At 49.9% G+C, this 21,084-nt stretch overlaps 10 protein-coding genes across 10 annotated transcripts; 6 read left to right on the top strand and 4 right to left on the bottom strand.

Annotated features, from left to right (window-relative positions):
• Positions 1 to 12: 12 nt before the first annotated feature.
• Aud_009596 (NACHT and Ankyrin domain protein) lies at positions 13 to 1,038 on the top strand (the record flags this gene model as incomplete). Its single annotated transcript, XM_043294446.1, has 2 exons — positions 13 to 792; positions 850 to 1,038. 2 exons carry the CDS (start codon positions 13 to 15, stop codon positions 1,036 to 1,038), a joined length of 969 nt encoding a protein of 322 aa, XP_043150381.1.
• Positions 1,039 to 1,723: 685 nt separating this feature from the next.
• Aud_009595 (gamma-glutamylcyclotransferase family protein) lies at positions 1,724 to 2,323 on the bottom strand (the record flags this gene model as incomplete). Its single annotated transcript, XM_043294445.1, has 1 exon — positions 1,724 to 2,323. The coding sequence occupies one exon, from the start codon at positions 2,321 to 2,323 to the stop codon at positions 1,724 to 1,726; it is 600 nt and encodes a 199-aa protein (XP_043150380.1).
• Positions 2,324 to 2,726: 403 nt separating this feature from the next.
• Aud_009594 (uncharacterized protein) lies at positions 2,727 to 4,279 on the top strand (the record flags this gene model as incomplete). Its single annotated transcript, XM_043294444.1, has 3 exons — positions 2,727 to 2,845; positions 2,901 to 3,952; positions 4,020 to 4,279. The coding sequence occupies 3 exons, from the start codon at positions 2,727 to 2,729 to the stop codon at positions 4,277 to 4,279; spliced, it is 1,431 nt and encodes a 476-aa protein (XP_043150379.1).
• Positions 4,280 to 7,049: 2,770 nt separating this feature from the next.
• Aud_009593 (VOC family protein) lies at positions 7,050 to 7,448 on the top strand (the record flags this gene model as incomplete). Its single annotated transcript, XM_043294443.1, has 1 exon — positions 7,050 to 7,448. The coding sequence occupies one exon, from the start codon at positions 7,050 to 7,052 to the stop codon at positions 7,446 to 7,448; it is 399 nt and encodes a 132-aa protein (XP_043150378.1).
• A 950-nt stretch (positions 7,449 to 8,398) lies between these two features.
• On the bottom strand, positions 8,399 to 12,766 carry Aud_009592 (ABC transporter ATP-binding protein; the record flags this gene model as incomplete). Its single annotated transcript, XM_043294442.1, has 11 exons — positions 8,399 to 8,425; positions 8,479 to 9,451; positions 9,502 to 10,031; positions 10,079 to 10,251; positions 10,308 to 10,872; positions 10,918 to 11,515; positions 11,574 to 12,175; positions 12,228 to 12,282; positions 12,332 to 12,447; positions 12,509 to 12,586; positions 12,638 to 12,766. 11 exons carry the CDS (start codon positions 12,764 to 12,766, stop codon positions 8,399 to 8,401), a joined length of 3,846 nt encoding a protein of 1,281 aa, XP_043150377.1.
• A 903-nt stretch (positions 12,767 to 13,669) lies between these two features.
• On the top strand, positions 13,670 to 15,434 carry Aud_009591 (transcription factor domain-containing protein; the record flags this gene model as incomplete). Its single annotated transcript, XM_043294441.1, has 5 exons — positions 13,670 to 14,003; positions 14,056 to 14,339; positions 14,395 to 14,880; positions 14,942 to 15,159; positions 15,218 to 15,434. The coding sequence occupies 5 exons, from the start codon at positions 13,670 to 13,672 to the stop codon at positions 15,432 to 15,434; spliced, it is 1,539 nt and encodes a 512-aa protein (XP_043150376.1).
• A 132-nt stretch (positions 15,435 to 15,566) lies between these two features.
• Positions 15,567 to 16,137, bottom strand: Aud_009590 (MAPEG family protein; the record flags this gene model as incomplete). The annotated part of the gene is made up of 3 exons (XM_043294440.1): positions 15,567 to 15,776; positions 15,834 to 15,957; positions 16,016 to 16,137. The coding sequence occupies 3 exons, from the start codon at positions 16,135 to 16,137 to the stop codon at positions 15,567 to 15,569; spliced, it is 456 nt and encodes a 151-aa protein (XP_043150375.1).
• Positions 16,138 to 16,635: 498 nt separating this feature from the next.
• Positions 16,636 to 17,877, top strand: Aud_009589 (uncharacterized protein; the record flags this gene model as incomplete). The annotated part of the gene is made up of 2 exons (XM_043294439.1): positions 16,636 to 16,738; positions 16,784 to 17,877. 2 exons carry the CDS (start codon positions 16,636 to 16,638, stop codon positions 17,875 to 17,877), a joined length of 1,197 nt encoding a protein of 398 aa, XP_043150374.1.
• Positions 17,878 to 18,149: 272 nt separating this feature from the next.
• On the top strand, positions 18,150 to 18,920 carry Aud_009588 (putative GPI anchored protein; the record flags this gene model as incomplete). Its single annotated transcript, XM_043294438.1, has 3 exons — positions 18,150 to 18,275; positions 18,334 to 18,470; positions 18,518 to 18,920. 3 exons carry the CDS (start codon positions 18,150 to 18,152, stop codon positions 18,918 to 18,920), a joined length of 666 nt encoding a protein of 221 aa, XP_043150373.1.
• A 150-nt stretch (positions 18,921 to 19,070) lies between these two features.
• Aud_009587 (putative GABA permease) lies at positions 19,071 to 20,899 on the bottom strand (the record flags this gene model as incomplete). Its single annotated transcript, XM_043294437.1, has 6 exons — positions 19,071 to 19,861; positions 19,916 to 20,285; positions 20,337 to 20,347; positions 20,399 to 20,481; positions 20,541 to 20,725; positions 20,780 to 20,899. 6 exons carry the CDS (start codon positions 20,897 to 20,899, stop codon positions 19,071 to 19,073), a joined length of 1,560 nt encoding a protein of 519 aa, XP_043150372.1.
• Positions 20,900 to 21,084: the final 185 nt, after the last annotated feature.

The following is a 21,084-nucleotide window of genomic DNA, read 5'->3' as shown; positions in this document are numbered from 1 at the left end:
TGGACTCCACTTATGTCTGCTGTATCCAGCGGGAAGATCGACGCCGTTCGTATATTGGTCGAAGCGGGTGAAGGGTCGATGGTGGAGACTGAATGGGGCGATTCTGCTTTGAGTATGGCTGTACGAAGCGGACAAGAAGCTATCGCGGCGTTCCTTGCAGACCACGGTGCTCTTCTGCCTCGCGGAGTGACTGGGCGACGTGCCTCCATTATTGCCTCCCGGAGAGGATTACAACGCTTAGTGCGACGCCTAACGGTTGCCTATGAGGCCGTTGCTGGGATGTCTTTGCAGCATCAATCGTCTAGAATTATGAGCGGACTCCCTGAGAGTCTTGACATACCGTGGGAAAGGAAGTCAGATTCCCCAACTGATGAGGTCTCTTTTGCGGAGCTCATGGAGCAATATGATATCAAGACTGGCTTGTATCAGCGATACAACATGATGCAGCAAATTGGGAAGGGACATTTTGCCACCGTGTACATCTGCTCCAACGGAGTGACAGGCGTATTATTTGCTGTCAAGATCTTTCAGAGCCATAAATCTCCCTCATCATTGGATTTCAAGGGCTTACATTACGAGATTCAATTGCTACGCGAACTTCAGAAGCGTTCTCATCCAAATCTCATGAGGATGGCAGATCTATTCGCAGACTTTGACAAGAACAGGATCTGCCTCGTCATGGATCTCGGGAAAGAAGGGGACCTCTTCGACATTATTGTCGTGAACCATAATTTCACCGAGGCCGAAACACGAATCATATTTATTCAGCTATTATCCGCTATCAAATTCCTAGTGAGTTCTCCCTTTTGCCCTAACCATATTAAGAGTTCAGAAGCTGATGCCTAATAGCACGACTGTGGATGGGTCCACCGCGACGTCAAGCCCGAGAATATCCTTGTTATGGACAAGAATCTTACAATCCAGCTAAGCGACTTTGGGCTGGCAAAGAAGCTCCACACAGAGTCGGGCTTCGAAGAGTTGACAACGACCTTGTGTGGAACTCCAAGCTGTACATTTCTTAGTCCTTGTCCCCTATAGGCAATTTCTGATCTATTTAGATGTGGCTCCGGAGGTCATTCAGCTCGCAACTGTCGATACGGTTTTGGGGTGGACTTGTGGTCTTCCGGCGTTGTCTTATACATCTATCTATGCCGGTTTCCCCCATTTTCCAACGACTTGCACACCGAGGAAAACCCGTGTACCCTCGCGGAACAGATCAAGATGGTCAGTATTATTATCCGTCCCCTTATTGGGATTCCGTGGGAAATTCTGCTCTGGATCTCATTGATAGCATACTCACGATAGATGTGGACAAACGTGCCACGGCCTGGGAATGCCTCTCCCACCCGTGGATGTGCGAGGAATCATCTATATCACCAGATGGTGAAAATGATGCAGTATGGCCCTTCCTCTGGACATGTGGACGTTAAAGCTAATGCCGAAACAGGTCCCCGATAGCGAATGGAACGCGATAATAGCCGGATTATAGGCATCACTTCAAGCACGAACCTACCTTGTTGGAATGGGTTCTGAAGATACATGTTTCCTGTTACTTCAATTATGGCCTCTTTTATCCTTTCTACGGCCAGTCTTAAGCTACTTCCCATGGCACTATTCAGTTATAAGCTGGACTAGGCTAAAGTTCACCCCCACGCTGTCCTTAGACAAAGAGGTATGCTAGCGACATATCATCATCAGGATTGAGACGACAGAGAATAAAAGTCTATCCACTACGTCTCGCCTCAGCAGCCTGCAGCTTATCAGCCGCAGCATGTCTTCCCATCCTTCTCAACCAGACCTTTAGATCAAACTCGCCCTCGCTGAGTTCCCTCGGGTCCCCAACAAACTTGAACGTGTATCCGAGATCCTCAGACGACTCCATGCCATCCGTGTATCTAATGAGACAATCCTCAGCACAATAGTTTCCAGTCTCATACTCAGCAAGCCTCTCTGCATCCTGCGTAGTACGGACACGATACGCTGCGCCTTCAACAACAGACCCCGGACGATCGAGTAGGGCTGGATATTGACCCCACATTTTACACTCATAGCCCACGATGTGTGCAGGCCGCAGTTTTGGTTCTTCGATCAGTTCGAGGATCTCGGCGATCATCGGCGGATCTGTTAATGTGCCGTAGAAGAAGTAAGGGCCAGTGGGTGCGGCGAACAAGTCGACAGGTTTTGGCTTCTTTGGGGGCTGGTAGAAATAACCAGGAGGCGCGCTTCTGAGTTTCAGAACGTAGGGGGATATCTTTGAGTGAGGATTCGAAGGTAGAGGGGGAGGTGGAGGGCTGTTCCTTCCTTCTTGCCCTGCATCGGCCATTGTTACCAAGGACAGTAGTTGTCAAACTAAAAGACGGCAAGGTAGTTGTCTGATAATGCGGCACGTAGCTTGAGAATGTACTTTCCGATTTGAAGCTTATTCCTACTCATGGCCTGGCTGCATAATTGTGCAAAGTTATACTCTGGTTGTTGACAGGAATTCCACGGTGGATTCTGATCTCACGGTCAATTGGCATAATGCCCAGATCCGATGCTTTTTATAGAGCGCGCTACCCGCTTATTGCTTAGCTCAGGACCTGTGGCTAGGTTGATTGGCCATGTTTCAGTGCAACCCTGGGTTTATCAACCTGGCAGATCTTGGCACTTTTAAAGGCATATTTTATTGAGAAAGACCCTCCGCGATATCACAGGTGACGACGGGAACACATGAACACATCACATCCATGAAGTTCTTCCAAAGGAAGTTAGCCGCCCTCCTGGCGCTTGCCTACTGCCTTATACTCCCAGTAATAGCCAGCGGAGAGGTCCAACCGATTGGAATCGATTTTGGCCCTGAGATCATGTCAGTACTCCCCGGTCCGCGATATTCACGCTCCCCAGTGGCTTACCGATTGTAGAACGGTCGCATATGCGCACACTTCTGATAATGTCTCGATTGTCGCCAAGGTTATCCCCAGACTGAATGACACGTATGCAATTCATATGCGTCACCTTCGTCAAGAAGCCTACGTACAGAACAATGTAGCGGCCATGTATGGTGAGAGAGATGGGCTGATTCCGCGGATAACTGACGCCGTGGCGGCGGGACTAAAAGTGGCTATCTCTAAGATTCACGGTCTGGTGCCACTATCGGTTCAAGAACGCATTTCCGGGTCGGAACTTTTTCAAGCAGCGTCTGGAGCCATGAAGACCACATTTGGTGCCATGATGGGATTTCTCGGACTAAACTACTCATCTTCCGCGTCGGCAGCTCTAACATTAGACGATATCAAGACAGAGTTCGTTTCTGTCCTCACCGAACTCAAAGCACAAGCACAGAATAACCACAATATTGACATCGAATCCGCGACCGTCGTTATCCCCCAGTTTTTTAACAGGACTCTTGCTGATCTCGTGTGGACAGCATGCTGGGAAGCTGAGATCAGCCTCTCGCGCGGACCTCAGGACCGTACAGTCCTCGCTACGTTCAATCAAAGCCAGGAGACCCAGGTCGACAACCCGGACATACGATACTTGGTACTCGACTTAGGGGAGTTTTACCTGGATTCACGAACGTATAATACCGACAGGCGCGCCGGTATGAGAGAGGGATACCTCCCTATGGATCAATGGGGCACTGAGTCCATTGCTCGACATTTGACCAGTAGGTTGGTCAAGAGCTCTGAAGCACTGAGGTTTCAGATCTCCCTTGGAGCGCGGGAGAGTGATCTTTTGGAGCCGGTCAAGCAGGCTCGTTTGATGATGCGGAACACAAGGAATTCCGGGGCGAAGGGGCCTGGGGAAAATGACGGATATCATGACGAATGGCCGCTTGACCTGACAGGCTGGAGGTATCAGGAGTTTGAGGAGGTCAAGGCCGTTCTTACGTGGCAGGATATTGAAGTGGTCGAAAAGGCTTATGTGGATAGCCTGGTCGACAACATCGTCGCTCATCTGACTGCATTGAGAGGTTGGTTTTCTTTCCCCCGAGATGGTCCATCGAGATGGCTACGTAGGGTCTCACTGACGCCAAATAGAATACCACCTGGGTGAAACGCACAAGGATGACGAAATTCCACAGAGAATCGATAAGCTGGTTATTTTGACTGCCGGTCACGATGGTTACCTGGTCAAGAGGGCAGTCTGGCAAGCTCTTGGAGACCAGATTGATGTCATTGGAGGGACAGTGCATGATTCTGGGCTTGCTGCCGTTGGAGCAGCCCGTTCTGCATTGGAGGAGATACAGAAGCAAGTATGGACCAAGTACCAGGGATGGATACAACACGATGAGATATGACAATGATACAGTTCTACTCAAGATTTCTGTGCTCGTTAACTTACACATTCTAAGTGTATTTCTAGTAAATCTCTAGGTCTTAGAAGGCTATGCCCTATCTACTAGAATCGGCACTCGTCATCTGCAACCGTGTCGACCAATAAGAGCTGACTCTCAAAAGCCCTTACAAACATGAGTTGCATTACTCTTCTCCCCAAGCCTCTGCTGAAAGGTGCAATCCATACAACCGTCGCTAAGGTATTAAATACCCACAGGATGGCCGATCCGTCTGGCGGTGTTCCTTCTGTGATGCAAAATATGCAAGACGGGAACCGATACGTCAAAAAAGGCAACATCTTGCTGCCATGCCCTTCATTCGATAAGCCCGAAGACATCTTAGACCTTCCCCCCGGATGAAGAGGCCATTACCGTTCTCGGTAAACAGATGGACAGGATTGTACTTGAGTATGTCTTCTCCCATGTGACTAAGTACGGGCATGGAGTGCGACCCCTCGACGCTGAAGCAATGAGACTTGTATCTAAGCATACTTCCGTTCCTTCGCCTGAAGTGATTTTCACAGATTTCGATGATAACTATGGAAGCATCGACATGACTCTTCCAGGAACGCGTCTAGAGAAGGAGTGTGATACACTGGTGAAGAAGAGCAAAGAGTTGGTTTGTCTACAAGTCTGGGACATGGTTTCCAAGATAAGCTGCATTCCGCCTCCACACCAAAACTCGAAGATCCTTTCCAATGCCTCGCCGATGGGTCTCTATCAAGGGGCCCACTGCTCGCGGATCTGCAAGATTCGGGCCGACCCCTGATGAATGATTCAGATCTGCGAAGTCGCCTCTACGAGCGGTATCTTCACTTTGGAGGGAGCCGATACGAACGCGAGTTACCTGGCATGCTACCACACTCTGACTGTAGTGTGTTCACGCACGCTGATATTGCACCTCGCAATATTATGGTTGATGAACAGAACACAGTCACGGGTATTCTCGACTGGGAATGTGCGGGATGGTACCCGGATTATTGGGAGTATGCGCAAATTATGAGGCCTGCTTTCGAGGGTGACTTTAAAGTGTGGATGGACCGGACTGCACCTCAGAGATGGGATATTAGGGGGATCAACGCCGCCAGGCGGGTCTTGTTTTGACATCGCCACATACGACTGGATACGTTTGTGAGGGTGACGAGGGGCCCTATTTCTGTCCTATGCACCATTTCGAGCATGAACTTATGTTGTTCAAGAATGAGTATTGAAGGTCCATATCATGCTGACATCATTGTTTCTGTTTCTTCCCTGCTATCCGCGATTGGTTTACTCTGCAGAAGACCCCATGTCAAACAAATGGGTGACTTTGTATAAAGTTGTCTTCTACAAGTGAACGTATTCCTACCACCTCTTTAATAAATTACCATCGTCTCAGACGCTCACATAAAGGGCTAGTTGCTTGCCTGTATTTCGTACATTCAGATTAACTAGTCGAAATATGGGAAGGTTCAAGCCTGAGGCTTAGTATAAGCCCCCTCTTCTTGTGATGGGACTTCCTCGTGATCCACCCTTCCCCCATTTTCGCATCGGGAGCACTTCCTGCTCTCCCACGCGATTTCTATTACACCTTCAGATTCTTGAGGTCAACCCGCGGGTAATCACGGACCCACGGATACTAATTTTTGCCGCCCTGTCATTTGAGACATGCATTGCCTTGAGAGCCTTGGCTGCGGCAATCTGCAGGAGTCATCTTGCCCAGGAAGAAGAATTTAAGGATCAATAGAATTTTTTGATAATTAGACAAGGTAGATCAAGCTGGCATTTGAAATATTATACACCAACAAGTTGCAAAGAAAAGGCGTGAACGTGGGCAGTGCATAATCTCCACAAACACGAGCCGGAAGCACCAATGCGATACTAGGAGGCAATGCAAGAAACCTTTCGAATATTTTGAAAGGGTACCTGAAAGTTTCTCAAGGAACCCCAGTCATTGCCAGAGGAATATGAGAATTATCCGACAAAGTAAAGCGACAGATTAAGATCAAGCTCAGCTAGCGGGAGATCTGAGGCAGGACAGACAAAGCATGGCACAGGAACAGAATCGGTGTTCAAACCTGCCTCAATCAGGCTGGAACAATGCCTCAGTGGCCGTCTGAAGGAATAGAACTTGTTATTAGGGCTCCGAGAGGAATATGAAGACGGATGAAAATCCATGAAAATCTGCGAATATGAATCCCTCCCGTAACCCACCGTGTTTAAAGGACAAGCCCCTAGGCCGAATTCCTCTAGAAATGGAACTAACTAGCTGTATGGCTAGTCTTGAATCAAGTCAAGATGAATGTAGAATCAGAAGCGAAGAGGTCATGCATCCGTTAGGCGATTGAAAGTTGGCTGTCATGGCTCTTTTACATGATCCACAGTTGATGGGCCATAGCGTCCGTACAGTTGCTAGTCCGGTTACTAACCGGTCATATGACTCAGGCATACTCTGTAACTTAGTTAACTAAGTGGGGTATGCTTAGGACACCTATATGCTCACTGGCCGTATAAAACAGCTTTATGCCTAGGCGGCCTTACGCCTAAGTGATAAACCCACCAACCGTGATTTTCATAAGCATCCCATAAAGTGTTGTCATCTGGCTCTCATATATCTACGCTTCCTAATATCCTTTTAGTCCAACCAATTTCTTCATTTGTTGAAATAACCCTTAATACCCTGTTTTCAAACGAGCTTGCCGCTGGTCGTTTCAAACATCGACCATCTCCCTACCTCAAGGGTCACCAACAAACTATGCCTCATCTCGCCCACGTTTCCCTGGTCGTCCGTGACTACGATGAGGCTCTCGCCTTTTACGTCGATAAGCTCGGCTTTACCCTCGTCGAGGACACGCAGGAGCCCGACAAGCGCTGGGTCGTCATCCGCCCTCCAGGTGCGTTGCCAGACGCGACAACCATACTGCTCGCCCGTGCTTCAACACCAGAACAGCTTGATGCTGTAGGAAATCAAACCGGCGGGCGTGTGTTTTTATTTCTTGAGACGGATAATTTCCAGAGGGACTATGATCGGTTTACTGAGAATGGGGTTGAGTGGGTAAGGCCACCAACAACGATGAGTTATGGGACCGTTGCTGTATTTAAGGACTTGTACGGCAACCAGTGGGACTTGATTCAGCGAGCAAAAGCATCCTGATCGAGATCATGCATTATAATTACAATACGGAGTTCATTGCCCCATTTGCTGGCTCCCGTTTCTAAAACTTTGGCAATCGTCAGGTTTCGACATTGGACGATCTCCAAATACCCATCTTTGTCGCTATTTCAACGACCCTTCCGCTATAGTCTACCGCCTCTAGTTCTCTCGAAAGAGTAGTGTCGTAGTTCCAAAACAAGCGATGAGGCAGAAGAGGCCGGTCTGATTCTTCAAAGTCACCTGACGCCCGGTGCAGGGAGGATGTTGGCGATTGTGATGTCCTGCTGCTCCACCGCGAGAGCAAGGGCTCTGGTGCAGGAGGCGCGATTGGTTTTCTGCACAGGAAACAATTGTTGGTATAGAGAGATACCCAATTACCTGAAATATCGCTGCGGAATCAGGTAAAGATATATACATACTTAATATTATTAGAGCCACGTACGACCAAACCGGGAATATGTACTCAATGACTGCATGCAGCTATCCACTGAACTCTGCTTGATCACCAGTTTGATACAGCAAGCTATAAGGGAATAGTCTACGGCCGCACTGCAGTCAGTGCACTCATGCGCTGCGGCTGAACTATCACTAGCAAGGGTATAGGAACCACGGCACATAGCACTGCTTGGAAAATTTCGAACTTCCCACGAGTCCCAGCACTGTTTGGCAAGACTAGTTTGGAACAATGGGGTACTGGGTGAAGAGGCAGATGGGAGGATGAGTTTGGATGATACCGGTCACTGGGTGGGCTGAATAAGAGCGGCAGGATTGAAAGGTAGTATAGAGGGAGGGTTAGATGTTTGAGGGAGTATAAATCAGAGTGGGCGATTTGATATTGGGAAATGAAGGATAATCTATATTACAATAAAGTGCTCCCATCGATAGAGCGAATCTAGCTGGCCATCCCTAAACTACTGCTGAGAGCAGTATGCAGTCGCGTGTGGATGGCATCACCTGTCAAGCGCATGCTCCTGACACTACGAATACCACAGTTAGCGAGAATTTATGTCAAAAAACGAATGCTACTTACCATTTGCCAGTACGTCCCCTTAGCCCGAAGCAGATCCTGGTGCGTCCCCTGTTCAACGATCCGCGACGCTTGGCCAGTATGGCTTGCCCCAAAAACAAAGATGGTATCCGCCTTCTGGATAGTAGCCAATCGATGAGCAACCGCAACGATTGTCAGGCTCCTCTTTCGAGCCAGGCGTTCCATAGCACCCTGCACCACCTTTTCTGACTGCGAGTCCAGACTCGAAGTTGCCTCGTCCAGAAGCAGAAGCGATGGCTTGCGGAGCAAGGCACGCGCAATACAGAGTCTTTGGCGCTGGCCACCGCTGAGCGATGTCTGCGCTTTGATCCCGAGCTCGGTGGCGTAGCCTTCTGGAAGCGATGTGATGAAATCATGGATCTCTGCATCTTTGCAGGCTTGTATCAATTCCTCCTCAGTGAACTCGGACTGGTCGAGACCGAGGGTGATATTCTCGCGGATACTGCCTTCGAAGAGCCGTGGCTCTTGAGCAACCAGCGATAGTGCCCTGCGGTAGGATGTCATTTCAAGGGTACGGATGTCTTCGCCGTTGAAAAGGATCGTGCCCTGCGAAGGACTGTAGAATCTCTCGAGTAGAGAGATCACAGTGGTTTTCCCGCAGCCGGATGGTCCGACAAAGGCGACAAACTGTCCGCTCTCGATACTGACATTAAGTCCGGTGAAAAGAGGCACATCCTGTGAAGCGTATCTAAAAGCAACGTCGCGGAACTCGACACTAGCCCCGGTCCGGTCATCGCTACGCACGATTTCTTTCTTTCCGATACTGGCAGCACCGAGTTCACCTGGTTGCGGGCGCGAGTTCAATATCCTGTTCCCGGACGCAGCGGCCTGGGCAAAGTTGGATCCGAAGCTGAAAAACTGGCCGGCCGATTGTCCGCCCTGGATGATCGCCATGAATATAACGAAGAATGACGTCGGTTGGTACTCCCTGGAGGCGAGCAGCTGCCCACCATACCTGTAACCATCAGTAATATTCTCTTGGAGGTATCAGGGGGTGATACGGACCAGAAGGTGAGTGCCATCGCACACAACTCCACGCTATCTGAGAAAGCGAAGATTAAAGTGGCGTATCTCGCCTTCCGAAAAGCCTTCTTCTGTTGTTCCCGCAAGAGCTGGGTATATCGATCGAGGATGGCGTCCTCCATCGTCAATGATGAAACTGTTCGGAACGCATCGATGGCTTCCGCTGCAAACTGCGAACTTCCAGCATAGACCTCGGCGTTCATTGCCTCGAACTGCAGCTCGTATCTGATGCGCATAAATGCAGCCAGGAATGTGCATGGTAAGGCCGCAAATACCGTCACCAGACTCAGCTTCCATCCAAAGGAAAAGGCAATCACAATGCAACCAATTATGCTAAACGTTGAAATGAGAGGGAATGCGCCATTGAGACCGATGAGCTCTTGAACCTGCTTGGGATCGGTGGCCAGCCGGGAAACAATGGAGCCGGAAGCGTTTTCGCTTAAATCATGAAAGGGTATGGGCTTCGCTAGGATGTTTTGAAAATATTCCTTTCGACAGGCTTCGGATATCCTCTATATGGAATTAGGGTGAGCATCACAAACGGGACATATGTACCTACCACTGAGAGAGAATTGGCAGTGATTCCCACAGTAGAGTAAAGAACCCCCACGGCGAGTGCGAGCAAAAAGAACATCAAGGCCCAGAAATTGGCGGCATCAACCAGCTTTTGGCCCGTAAACTGAAACACGTTGATGAGCTTCGCGAATAACCAGCTCTGAAGTGGAAAGGCCGCTATTTCCGAATGATGTTTAGCTCCAACCCCATAAAGCATTCAGGATTAGTCTTACTTCCAGCCCCAGCTGTGCTGATGAGGACCGCCACGTAGAACGGCCAACGCGCACGTTGCTCATATAACAACAGCCCAATAGTCCTAATAAACCCTCGGCTTCTGTCTCGGACGTCCTCTTCATCGTTCACCTTCTCTTGAACAGACAGGGTGGGAGACTTGGCCTCTTCTTGTAATTCTAGCATCGCGTTACCTGTGTGACTGTCATCATCTGCCAACAGTTCAAGCCTCTGGGCGTTGACAAGGTCGCGGTATACTCCACCCTCTCGCTGGAGGAGCTCATCGTGTGTTCCCTCCTCGACGTTCACACCTCCTTTCATAACAACTATATGATCTGCTCGTCGAATGGTGGAGAGCCGATGTGCAATCATGATGGTTGTGCGGTTTCTGGAAACCCTATCCAGGGCCGCCTGTACAATCTTCTCGCCGCGAACGTCGATAGCACTCGTCGCCTCGTCTAATATCAAGATTTTGGGTTCTTTCACGATGCTCCGCGCGATGGCAAGGCGCTGTCGTTGCCCCCCACTCAATTTGATACCGCTCTGGCCCACGATGGTATCATAACCCTGTCACAGTCAGACATGTCGAATTATTCCAAGAGACTGACATACTTCTGGTAAACGCAGGATGAACTCCTCAGCAAAGGCCTCTCTGCAGGCCTTCTCAATCAGTTCTCTTTTCACGCTGTCAGGCTCTTTTTCCCACTTTGTTCCGATAAGGCCAAAGGCAACATTGTTGAAAATAGTGTCATTGAAAAGGAAAGGCTCCTGCTGGACAAGTCCGATCTGTGATCTCCACCACTTCAGGTCCAGACTGTTGATATCATGCGGCCCGGCATAGATACTTCCTTGATTGCGGTCTTCTGGACTCATCGCCAACTGATACCATCGTTCTATCAGCGCAACGATCGTACTTTTCCCCGAGCCAGAGGGGCCAACTAATGCGGTCGTTTTTCCATTTTGAAACCGAAGGTCTAGGCCCTTGAGAACAGGGACGTCCGGCCGGGTAGGGTACGTGAAGCGCACGTCTCGAAAGATTATATCAACGTGGGCTGAGGCCTCGGGTTCGCGAAGGCCCCCGGCCTCCACTTTTTCGGAATCGATCAACTCGAAGAATGAACCCGCAGCGCTGGCGGCTTTGGACACGATAATCAGCGGCGATGCGATATTCCCTAATACACTTACCACAATCATGACGGAGAAGAACACCCTGTTGATTTATTAGACGGTGACCAAGCTGAGGAATCGAAGCGTGAGGATATACCTACGTGATGACTGTGTTGATCTCCTTGATGTGGCCCTCCCTGTATAACTTTAAACCAAACCAGAAGGCGAGGGAAAAGCTAGCGTATAGTGCGAAAAACACCATAGCAAAGTGGATGCCTATAATAAACGAAAACCCCTGTCCCCGTTTCCGTCCTTCTTCGACCCAAGTGGCATATCTTTTGGAAAGATTGTCCTGGGCACCGAGCGAAACCACGGTCCGAATAGACCCAAAGACCTCGGCCGCTATGGAAGAATGCTTCTCGTCCGCCTTGTCAATCCTCTGCTGAATCTTTGTCATAATCGGTAGAGTCACACTGCAGCCGACGACAACGAAAAGAAGCGCAGAACTTGTGACCAGAGTCAAGGCCCACGAGTACTTGAAGGCGATAATGAATGCTGCCACTAAAAGAGCGACGGATTGGAAAAGAATGGCGAGCTTGTCCGATATGCTCTGTTGGATTGTATTGGACAGTGTCGTGATTGTATTCGTGACCGTGCCCACGGAAACTTGGTCCACTTTACTGATCGGCTGGGAGAAGAGGGCTTGGACGTATTCCAGTCGAATAACAGCTGATACTCGGAGACCAGTGACGCGAAAGCAGAACTGCAATGGTGAGAATATATTCATCATCGTTCTCTGTCAACTTTCCACTTACCATGGAGAAGTAAGTCAGGCAGAATTTCGCTATGAACAGGTACACGATGTACAGACTGTTCTAATGTCAGCGCATAAAACGAGAAGTCGGTTTTGACCACTTACCTCAGTTTATTGACAGACGATTTGAATTGTGCTTCCGTGACATTTGTGCCGGGCATGAAATACCCATTGAATTCACCAACAAGATTCCCAAACACAATGTTCATTAGGGGTAAAGGCTGGTTGAAGATGTGAGTTATAAAGCTTTGTCGTTTTCAAATCAGCTCTCAAGTAACATACCACACCGGACGCAATAGCAGATATCAATGCCACGGCTAATACAAGGCGATCCTTCCCCGTTGCGTAGGAAAGGGCTCTCTTTACTCTTGTCAGTGGCATAGCAAGCAACCCTGGGGAGAATCATCATACGAAATAGTTTCCCAGCGAGGCAGTCGGCGCGGACTCTGCATCGTTTTTCCCTTCGCTCTTTTCTCCTTCTGCCAGCACTGCTTGTTTCTCGGTCGCATTTGCTGCGGGGCTATCTTCGGAGCTCCCCATTGTGAAGTACACTGCGAATGACTTGCAGTCAAAAAACCATCTTTCAGGAGATGAACAGGGCAGGGGATGAGAATTTCATTAAATAGATATGTCGCTCAACGAATCGAAAGCAGTCGAATACGAGTTACCCAAAAAGGGAAAGACACTTGGCGTTCCAGGCAGCATCAGCGTTATATGTGGAGGGGCGAGGGGTCGAGAAGACATATGCCGTCTATTAGCATCATTTAACGCCAGGATAAGCATAATACATCCACTAAAGGACAGAGTTAATAGCGTCGAAGTGGAGATAGTAATAATAATGAACTTAAAAAGGACCTTCTACTCTGTACATGGCCGGACATTCGGGGATTTCTGGGAATCCGGACCCCCCCGGAGGCACTAAGATCATGTGCATCCGGGTTTTCGGACTCTGCGAATTCCCCGCTGATCTTTCTTACCTACTTCAACCTCCTGATGATCTGGATCAGCGATGACCTCCCAGGACGCGCCCAAGCGCACGTCGGTATGTAATCCTTGATTCCGCCTAGGTTTATTGGGGCTAAGAGATTGTTTTAGTGCACTCGTTGTCAGGCCAAGAAGGTCTCAAATTGTCGATCTCAATGATTGCCGTGCAGAACTCATATTGACGTGCAGTTAGGTCGGATGCAATAGACTCGAGCCTCGATGCAGCAGATGCGAAGCTGTCGGTGCGCAATGCATATATTTGCCGCGAAAAGCTCGGTCCAAAAATAGACGGTTGGTCCTATGCTCCTTATATCTGAAGCGTTTACACCACATAGCTCACAATGTATCAGTGGCCTCCATGACAAACAGATCCTTCGGGAAGTTCTCAGGCGTCTAGAACGTTTGGAGGATCATTGCAAGATTGGCCAAGATGCAGACACCAGAGATGTGTCTCGTTCAATGTCTGTGTCCTCGGGCGACACGGACGTGAATGACGCAAGGTCGTCGACAGGCCCTGACCTGATAAATGAAGGCCAATCGCTTATCCCTAACACGCCGGACGTCGTGCATAGCATGTTGAACGGTATAAAGGATGACAAGGACAAGTTACTGCTTACATCAAACGTTTTCTGTCTCCTACAACATGTTAAATCCCAGGTTTACAAAAACGAGGCTTGCATTAAGGCGGTAGAGGCTGCAATGTCGGAGATCTCGCGCTTGGAGAACACACAAGAAAGAGACGTCTTGCTTCCTCCACAAATTCCAAAGGACCAAGCAAAAAAATGGGTAAATCGTGCGTTACCATCAGCTATTAATTGACGGTCCTTGTCTAATCGATCCTGCAGTGTACTATGACTCGTATCAATTTGAAGGGTTTCGAATTCCTTTGGAGAAAAGCTTTCTCTTAAGCGTTCCTGACTTGTTGGAGATACGTCACGTCCACTTGGATGTTACGTCAAGGCTCATTTACTACAGTGTGCTGCTTCAGGGGGTTTTGATGGATCTGGATCACACCGTGCAAAGGGGTGGCATCGTAAAATCTCTTTATCGCACAAGCATTGAACTCGTACCCAGCTGGTTGGACCAAGTCAAGGATACCCCGGAGGACCTATTTGCCGCTTTTCTGATGGTGATCATGAGTTTCAAACGTTCTTCTGAGCTCACTTTCTGACGATTTCCAACAGATATCGATGGCGCTGGAAGGCTGCAATAGTGAGCTCTCATGGAAGATTTTTTGTCATGCCTGCCGCATTGCAAGAGCTCTTGGATATTTCTCCATCGACGGGAACCCTAAAGGGCCTGAGAGCCATATCCGTCCAGCGCAGGAATCCTCTGAACAAAAAAACGAGGTAGAGCAAAATCGAATGCGATTCGAATTTTGGCACCTTCTCCGGACCGACTGCCTTTTTCGTCTCTCGTTCGGTAAGCCAGCGATGCTCCCTGAAGGGTCATGGGCGGTTAATCTCCCTGACCCCTCAATCACTGGGGTTGATGATGCATCGACGCACTTTATTCAGATCCACTTCCTGGCATCGATGCGTCTCACCTTAGTGGTCCTGAAATACTTGGACTTTGTGAATGCCGAGTCCGATCAGAATGCAGCCACATACGATAGTTGGATGGATGATCTTATCGCCGAAGTGGAGGCAATCTTGTCTAACTGGAATATTGTAAGTCACCATGTCTGTTCTGTCCTGTGGATGTAGTCCACGTCGGCTTACGCAAGTACAGGAGGAGCTCATGAGCACAACCAAAGTTCTCATCGACACGTGGTTCTGTGCAGACATTCTATTCACAAGCTACAAGACCATTATCATCCTCTGCCAGGCCAAGAAATGCAACCGGGACAGTGCCCACTTGCCACGACACACGGTAGACCTCGCCAGAAAGTCCTTGAAAGTGTTTCAATCTCTTATGGGTTCGACGGTGCGGTCTTTCTGGGGTATCAGGTACGTCACCTAGGACCTAGCATATCTGGGTTTGTCTGCTTACGACCATATCCTGCAGTATTCTGTTACTCCACCAATTCATATTTTTCTTCCTTTTATGTTTGGACATGATCGATTGCCAAGAGCCGGGAAATTATGAAGAAGGCCTTGCTTTAGTGAGATGGGTCAACGAGATTGCGGTACAGGCAGCGGAGAATCGACCGGAGCTGGGGCCGATTACCCTTGTGACAAGATCAATGACCGCTGCTTGTGAACAAGTGCGTCTGGGGCGCTAACGATGTGGAGTGATTTTGTCAATCTCGAAGACTGCTTTCTTCTAAACAAATTTATTAAACAATTGACATATTATCTACAGTGTGAAAAGTGCAGAGGCAACTAATGTGACATCAGACAACATCCCATCATCGTCACTCAGCATTGTTCAGAGCCCGTCCGGCCTGGATCAAACCCCAAATCGGGATCGAGACGCTCCATGCCCACACACCCGTACGCAAATAGCTGATAGCCTCAGACTTGGCTCCCATGTACAAGGCCGTATACAAGAGTCGGGCGCCGATAAACTCCAACGAAAGCGTGTTCAGGTCGCTCGAGGGAAGTTTAGCCAGGTTTCCAGCGAGCTGCGTGATATGTGTTAAGTTTCATACTATTTCTTGAGAATGTCTTGTCTGCCTTACCATTGCAGCAGCGAAAAGAGGCAATCCTTCCATCGCATTCAGATGTGCCCCACGGGCTTTGGCGAGCTGCTGCCAGATCTGGGCTGGCAGGCGGCCTTTGAGATTCGACAGGTTCTCCCGCGGTCTGTATCATTTTTATTTATTAGCTGTCATGGTGCCTTGACCGAGTTGCTTAAACATACACAATGTTTGTAGCGTGTTCCTTGGCATTGGCCATCATCTTGACATAGTAATAGCCGTGAGGGAACAGACCAACGGCGTATGCCGCGGCAATCGAATGGATGGAGTAATTGTTTTGAGACATTGAGAATTGTGCTTTGAAGGGACTCAGTATATTAGTAATGTTATGTCTTTGCAAGATGAGATTGATGATGGTGTTCTGATGTCCCTACATCTCGAATTCGTCGGCCTTATATAGCCATTTCTTGAGACCATAACATAACCTCATGAGGGTCCAACATAACGTTGGTCTCGAACATAACATGCAGCTTGGGCTGCTTAATATGAACAAGCGGACGAATACGAGGTGTCTGTAAATTCCCATTGATCGTCCAATCACGGTCAGGGCCCGGGATGATTCTCGTGTTCGTAACTATTGCCACGCATTCCACCAGCATTTCGTTGCGTGTGGTCAACTGAAATATCGCCACTAAGTGCGTGCCCATAACCATAACGTTATGATTCCCCGCTCATTCTTCGTGTCCTTGGGGTGGCCTCATCTCGCAGAATTCTTCTCCCACATCTCTGTCACAGCTCCAATCTACTTTTCTCTGATAAATAACCCTCTTCATTGGCTGATAAAATGCCAAACAAGCGTAAGCGAGATGTTCCCGCCGTTCCGGACATCACCGAGGACCCGGCGGAGCGAAAACGAGTGCTGGGCGTGCTAGCTCAGAGAAGATACCGTATGTAGTGGAAGCCTATTTCTGAACCGCTGCTGACTCCTGCAGGCGAGAGAAAGAGACAGCAGTGGCAGGCTCTGCAGGCTCGAGCGGAGAGTCACTCTGGATCTGAAGACGGGCAGCCCCAAGTCGGGGACGCTTCGCTGGCTTTGAAAGCAGCGGTTGAACCAAGAGCGACTTTAGACTCCACTGAATTCAGTGTCTCACACGCAGTGGAGGATATCTCATTTAACACCGAAGGTTCCTGGGCTGCCCCCTCCCAAATTATGCCCGAACTTAGCGATCAAAGCATGGACCTTATTCCAGATGCACTTTCTCCAAGCCAATTCCTCTCATTCCCGCAATCTCCACTATCGCCTTCACTTCTTGCTCAGGACTTGACCACAATGCCGTTGTCTGCCGTAGAGAATCCATTCTCCTGTTTTTCACCAACAGCTTTCTTCCCGGATCTGCTACCCTCATTTCCGTCCACTCAGAGCGCCAACAACCCTGGAGGTGACTGCAGTCTCTCGGACCGGCTGCAAACGTACCAATCCGCGACCTTTTCCTTCCCAGATGATCATCTGCTGGAAATCTCCTCCCTCACACTTCTCAATGCCGCAATGAAGGTAGCTCAGCGGTTGAACATTGCCGGCATACTGTGGGACCTCACGGCCACGAGCCCATTCTACCAAGGACTGGAGAACCGGGCGATCCCCTCACCTCCGTCTCTCTCATCTGGCGCCTCATCGCCATCCTCAACAGCGTTCAGCCCCGACGGAGCCGACGATGTCATCGAACTTCCCCGTCATCTTCAACCGACCACCTCTCAGCGTCTCATCCCTCATCATCCAATTCTGGATCTCCTTCCCTGGCCGAGTACCCGGGATAAACTCATACAGGTGTTCCATCTACCGCCGGAGATGCGTCCAAAGTCTGCGCAGGACCCCATTGGTCTTCTTCGGTTCGTCTATGATATGGAAGATGTCAAAGGAGAGGGTATCAGAGTACGGGGAGGAGATCCTTTCGCACCTGAGGCCTGGGAGGTTGGACAAGTGGTTTTCGAGCGGTGGTGGTGGGCTTTTGATGGGGAGATTGTAGAGCGCAGTAATTGTGTGAGGATGGAGAGGGGGGAGAAACAATTGATGATGAGAATGGAGTAGATATGCCTGTTATTTTACATACTTTAGCTCTTTATACCTATAGGACTCCGGAAAGCCATCGAATGGTTTTGTGGAGGGCATAAAATATATGCATTTGTATGACTAATCTGACTTTATGCAGGTCTCCTTCAGTCCGGATAGGCCCTTCATAAATCCAAGTTAAGGTTTTCCTCTTCGGTCTGATGCCCCTGAATCTGATCAAACTTCATACCTTCTTTTGCCTTTCTTTTGCACCTCATTCGATCCAGTCTGTCTTTACCTCATCAAACATAATGCTTGCACCTCAACTCCTCCTTGGCCTGGCTGCTGCTGGCCTGGTCTCAGCCCAGAACACCGTCACCTCCATGTTGATCTACGGCGCAGACCCACAACCTCTTGTCGCTTCCATCATCGGTAGTGTAAGCACTCATGAGTCATGTCAATTCCCGATCTCAAAACACATCTCACCTATTTTAGGATGCCACCGCAACAACATACAGCATCAATTGTGCCCCAGGCACAGATGGCTCCGACTGCGGCATGGGCCCCGGCCTGACCGTTGTCGCCGGTCCCACGACCACCGTGTTGAACATTGATGAGCCGGACGACGATTTGTAAGTCGGCCTTCACCTCTGCCCAACAGATAGCTAATGTGCATTAGCCATTGGACCGTCAGGTGCTCTGTTGGCGGGACCACCACGGCGGTGTGTACCGAGACGGCTAGCGGTACGGCGGCGAATTTCCCTGGAGTCAGCTCCTCGACCTTTTCCAATGATCTGCCTCTCATGGCGGTGACTATTACAGCTGGGTCAGCTGCAGGTGCGGGTCCGACGCGTGCCACTGCTAGTGTTACCGCTACTACGGCTGCCACTGCCTCTGTCTCTGGAAAGTCTACTGCGTCGGATGCAAGCAAGACTTCATCGGCGGGTTCGTCGGGTGCTTCGTCCGGTGCTTCATCGGGTGCTTCATCGGCTGTGAGTACCGGGGGAATGCCGCGGGTCACTGGTGGTGCTGGTGGGCTCTTTGGGGCTGCTGCGTTGGCTTTGGGCGTGCTTGCTCTGTGATTTCTTGTTGTAGCATACTTGGATGCGCATGCTGATTTAAGCTTGGATGAAAACCGGAATTGTCTGTCTTGTGTAGCAGATATCAAATAAATGTATTGCATTACCATTGTATATCTCTCTGCATGGCTATGCCAGATTTTCATAAAGACACTAACGTCGGTCCTCGTGAGTGACGATTGTCGGACCCTGCCACTTCTTCCGTCCGCGCACCACCCAGTCCACACAAGCGAAGATCATGACTGCCCCCAGGACTGGCCCCGCATAGTTCATATTCTCGCGGGTCACGGGGACCTGAGCCGGGAAGGGTAGGAAAATGGACACGTAGATTGCGAACGCAATCGCAAAGAGGTTCACGGGGAGACCCCAGCGACCCATGTGGAAGACACCGCGGGGGATATCCTGGGGCTCGCGGAAGCGCTTGATCACCAGCAGGATCAGGGGGATGAGGTACGAGACGTACAGGCCGAGAGTGCTGATGGAGAGAATCGCGTTGAACGCTGCGGTGGATCCGATCTGGATGAAAGACAGAAGGACGACAACGGTGGCGACGAGGAACAGAGCTCGAATGGGGATCTTGTGCTTCCGATCGATGTGGACGAAAAAGTCGGAGAGCGGAAGACCGTTGTCGCGGGCGAAAGCCCAAGTCAGGCGGGTGACGGATGCGAGGCCGTTGAACAGCGCAATCCAGCCGGGAAGAAGCCCCATCACCATGAGGATATTGACGGCGGTCTTGGACCCGGTAGCCTGGTAGACGATTGTGATGATTGGGTAGCCCGTCGGGGAGGTCAGGGCCTCCATGTAATCTCCCATGCAGTAGAGGATGGCGATGGCGTATCCGAACGCCATGATGCCGTTGGTGAGAGTTCCCCAGATCATGGATCGTGGGACGGTCTTAGAGGCCATCTTCACCTCCTCGGCCATGTGGATGACACCGTCCACGCCTATAGATTGTCAGAGTTTTATACCTCTCGAACATTATCTCACGGACTGCTCACCTCCCAGGGGCGTCACCACACCCAGAAGGCCTACAGCCCAAGCTACGCCTGGACTCGACCAGCCGCTGATTCCGCTGACAAAGGTATTCCAAACAAATTCATTGGGATTGCGGGGGGCAAGAGCCACAAGAACTGCGATGGTCACGGGCAGGAAGACGATGTGCATGATTCCAGCTGCTACCTCGATGACCGCCAGGACCCGCCGGGCATATATGTTGATGATTATCGGGATGATCAAGACTGCCCAGGTCAAAAGCGTGCCCTGGTATCTCTCTATGTGATAGCTTTCGCGGTTGAAAGTAACCAGTCCCAGAATCTGGTTCCCAATGAGGAAGGGCGCCAGGCAGACCAGAGAACACCAAGAGAAGACCTGCTCGCATTAGCAAGATATAGTGTGACGAGCCAACCAGGTTCGTCATACCGTGACCCATCCTGTAAGATTGTGAGCTCAAGCCATATGGGGACTACAATTGGAAGACATACCTTGAAAGAAACTGAGAAAGAGTCTGTGACTCTTGGGACTCAGATTATAGGTCCAATGGTATTGAGCACCTGCTGTGGGATTCCTGGACATCGATTCAATCTGGTTAGCGTGGCATTCGAGAACAGGGGGAAGCCGTCGTACACAGAGGCAAGTTCTGCCAGTGATGCTGCAACAGCTACACTGCCAATTGTGCTAAACATCATGCCATAAACGATCCCTGCTGGTCCACCATTCAGCAATCCGGCCGCCATACTTCCTCCCACCGTCTCCCATGAAGCCATCAAGGTGGCTGAAAAGGCCAAAGTCGAGAAGAAATTCAGGTATCTCTATCGTGGAGGATTAGCCAGTGTCACACAATCGACCAGGGTATGGATACAAACCTCGAGCTGGTTTCGTTGTCGGACTTCTTTACTCCCAGCTGGCTGGCCACTGTCTCCATTGGATCGGGCGCCAGATTGAACGTGGACACTGCCCTTTAGTTCGACCTCCTCAAACGCCATTTTGGTAGAGTCTGTTTTGCAGGTAACCAGGCAGAGAGACCGGCGACCTTTAAGGAAACAGGAGGGGTTCGGAGGAAGAATTATAGACAAGTTTTAAATAAAGGAAATCATGCCGGACAAAGATTGACCAGTTAGCCCGAAACCAATGGGATAACGGCATCATATGAAATCTGGACCGCCCTAGA

Source organism: Aspergillus udagawae (genome assembly GCF_001078395.1).
Source record: "Aspergillus udagawae IFM 46973 DNA, scaffold_8, whole genome shotgun sequence".
In the NCBI taxonomy this organism is placed as follows: domain Eukaryota; kingdom Fungi; phylum Ascomycota; class Eurotiomycetes; order Eurotiales; family Aspergillaceae; genus Aspergillus; species Aspergillus udagawae.
The sequence above is the reverse complement of the archived record's forward strand: the minus strand, read 5'-3'. Positions and strand labels throughout refer to the sequence as shown.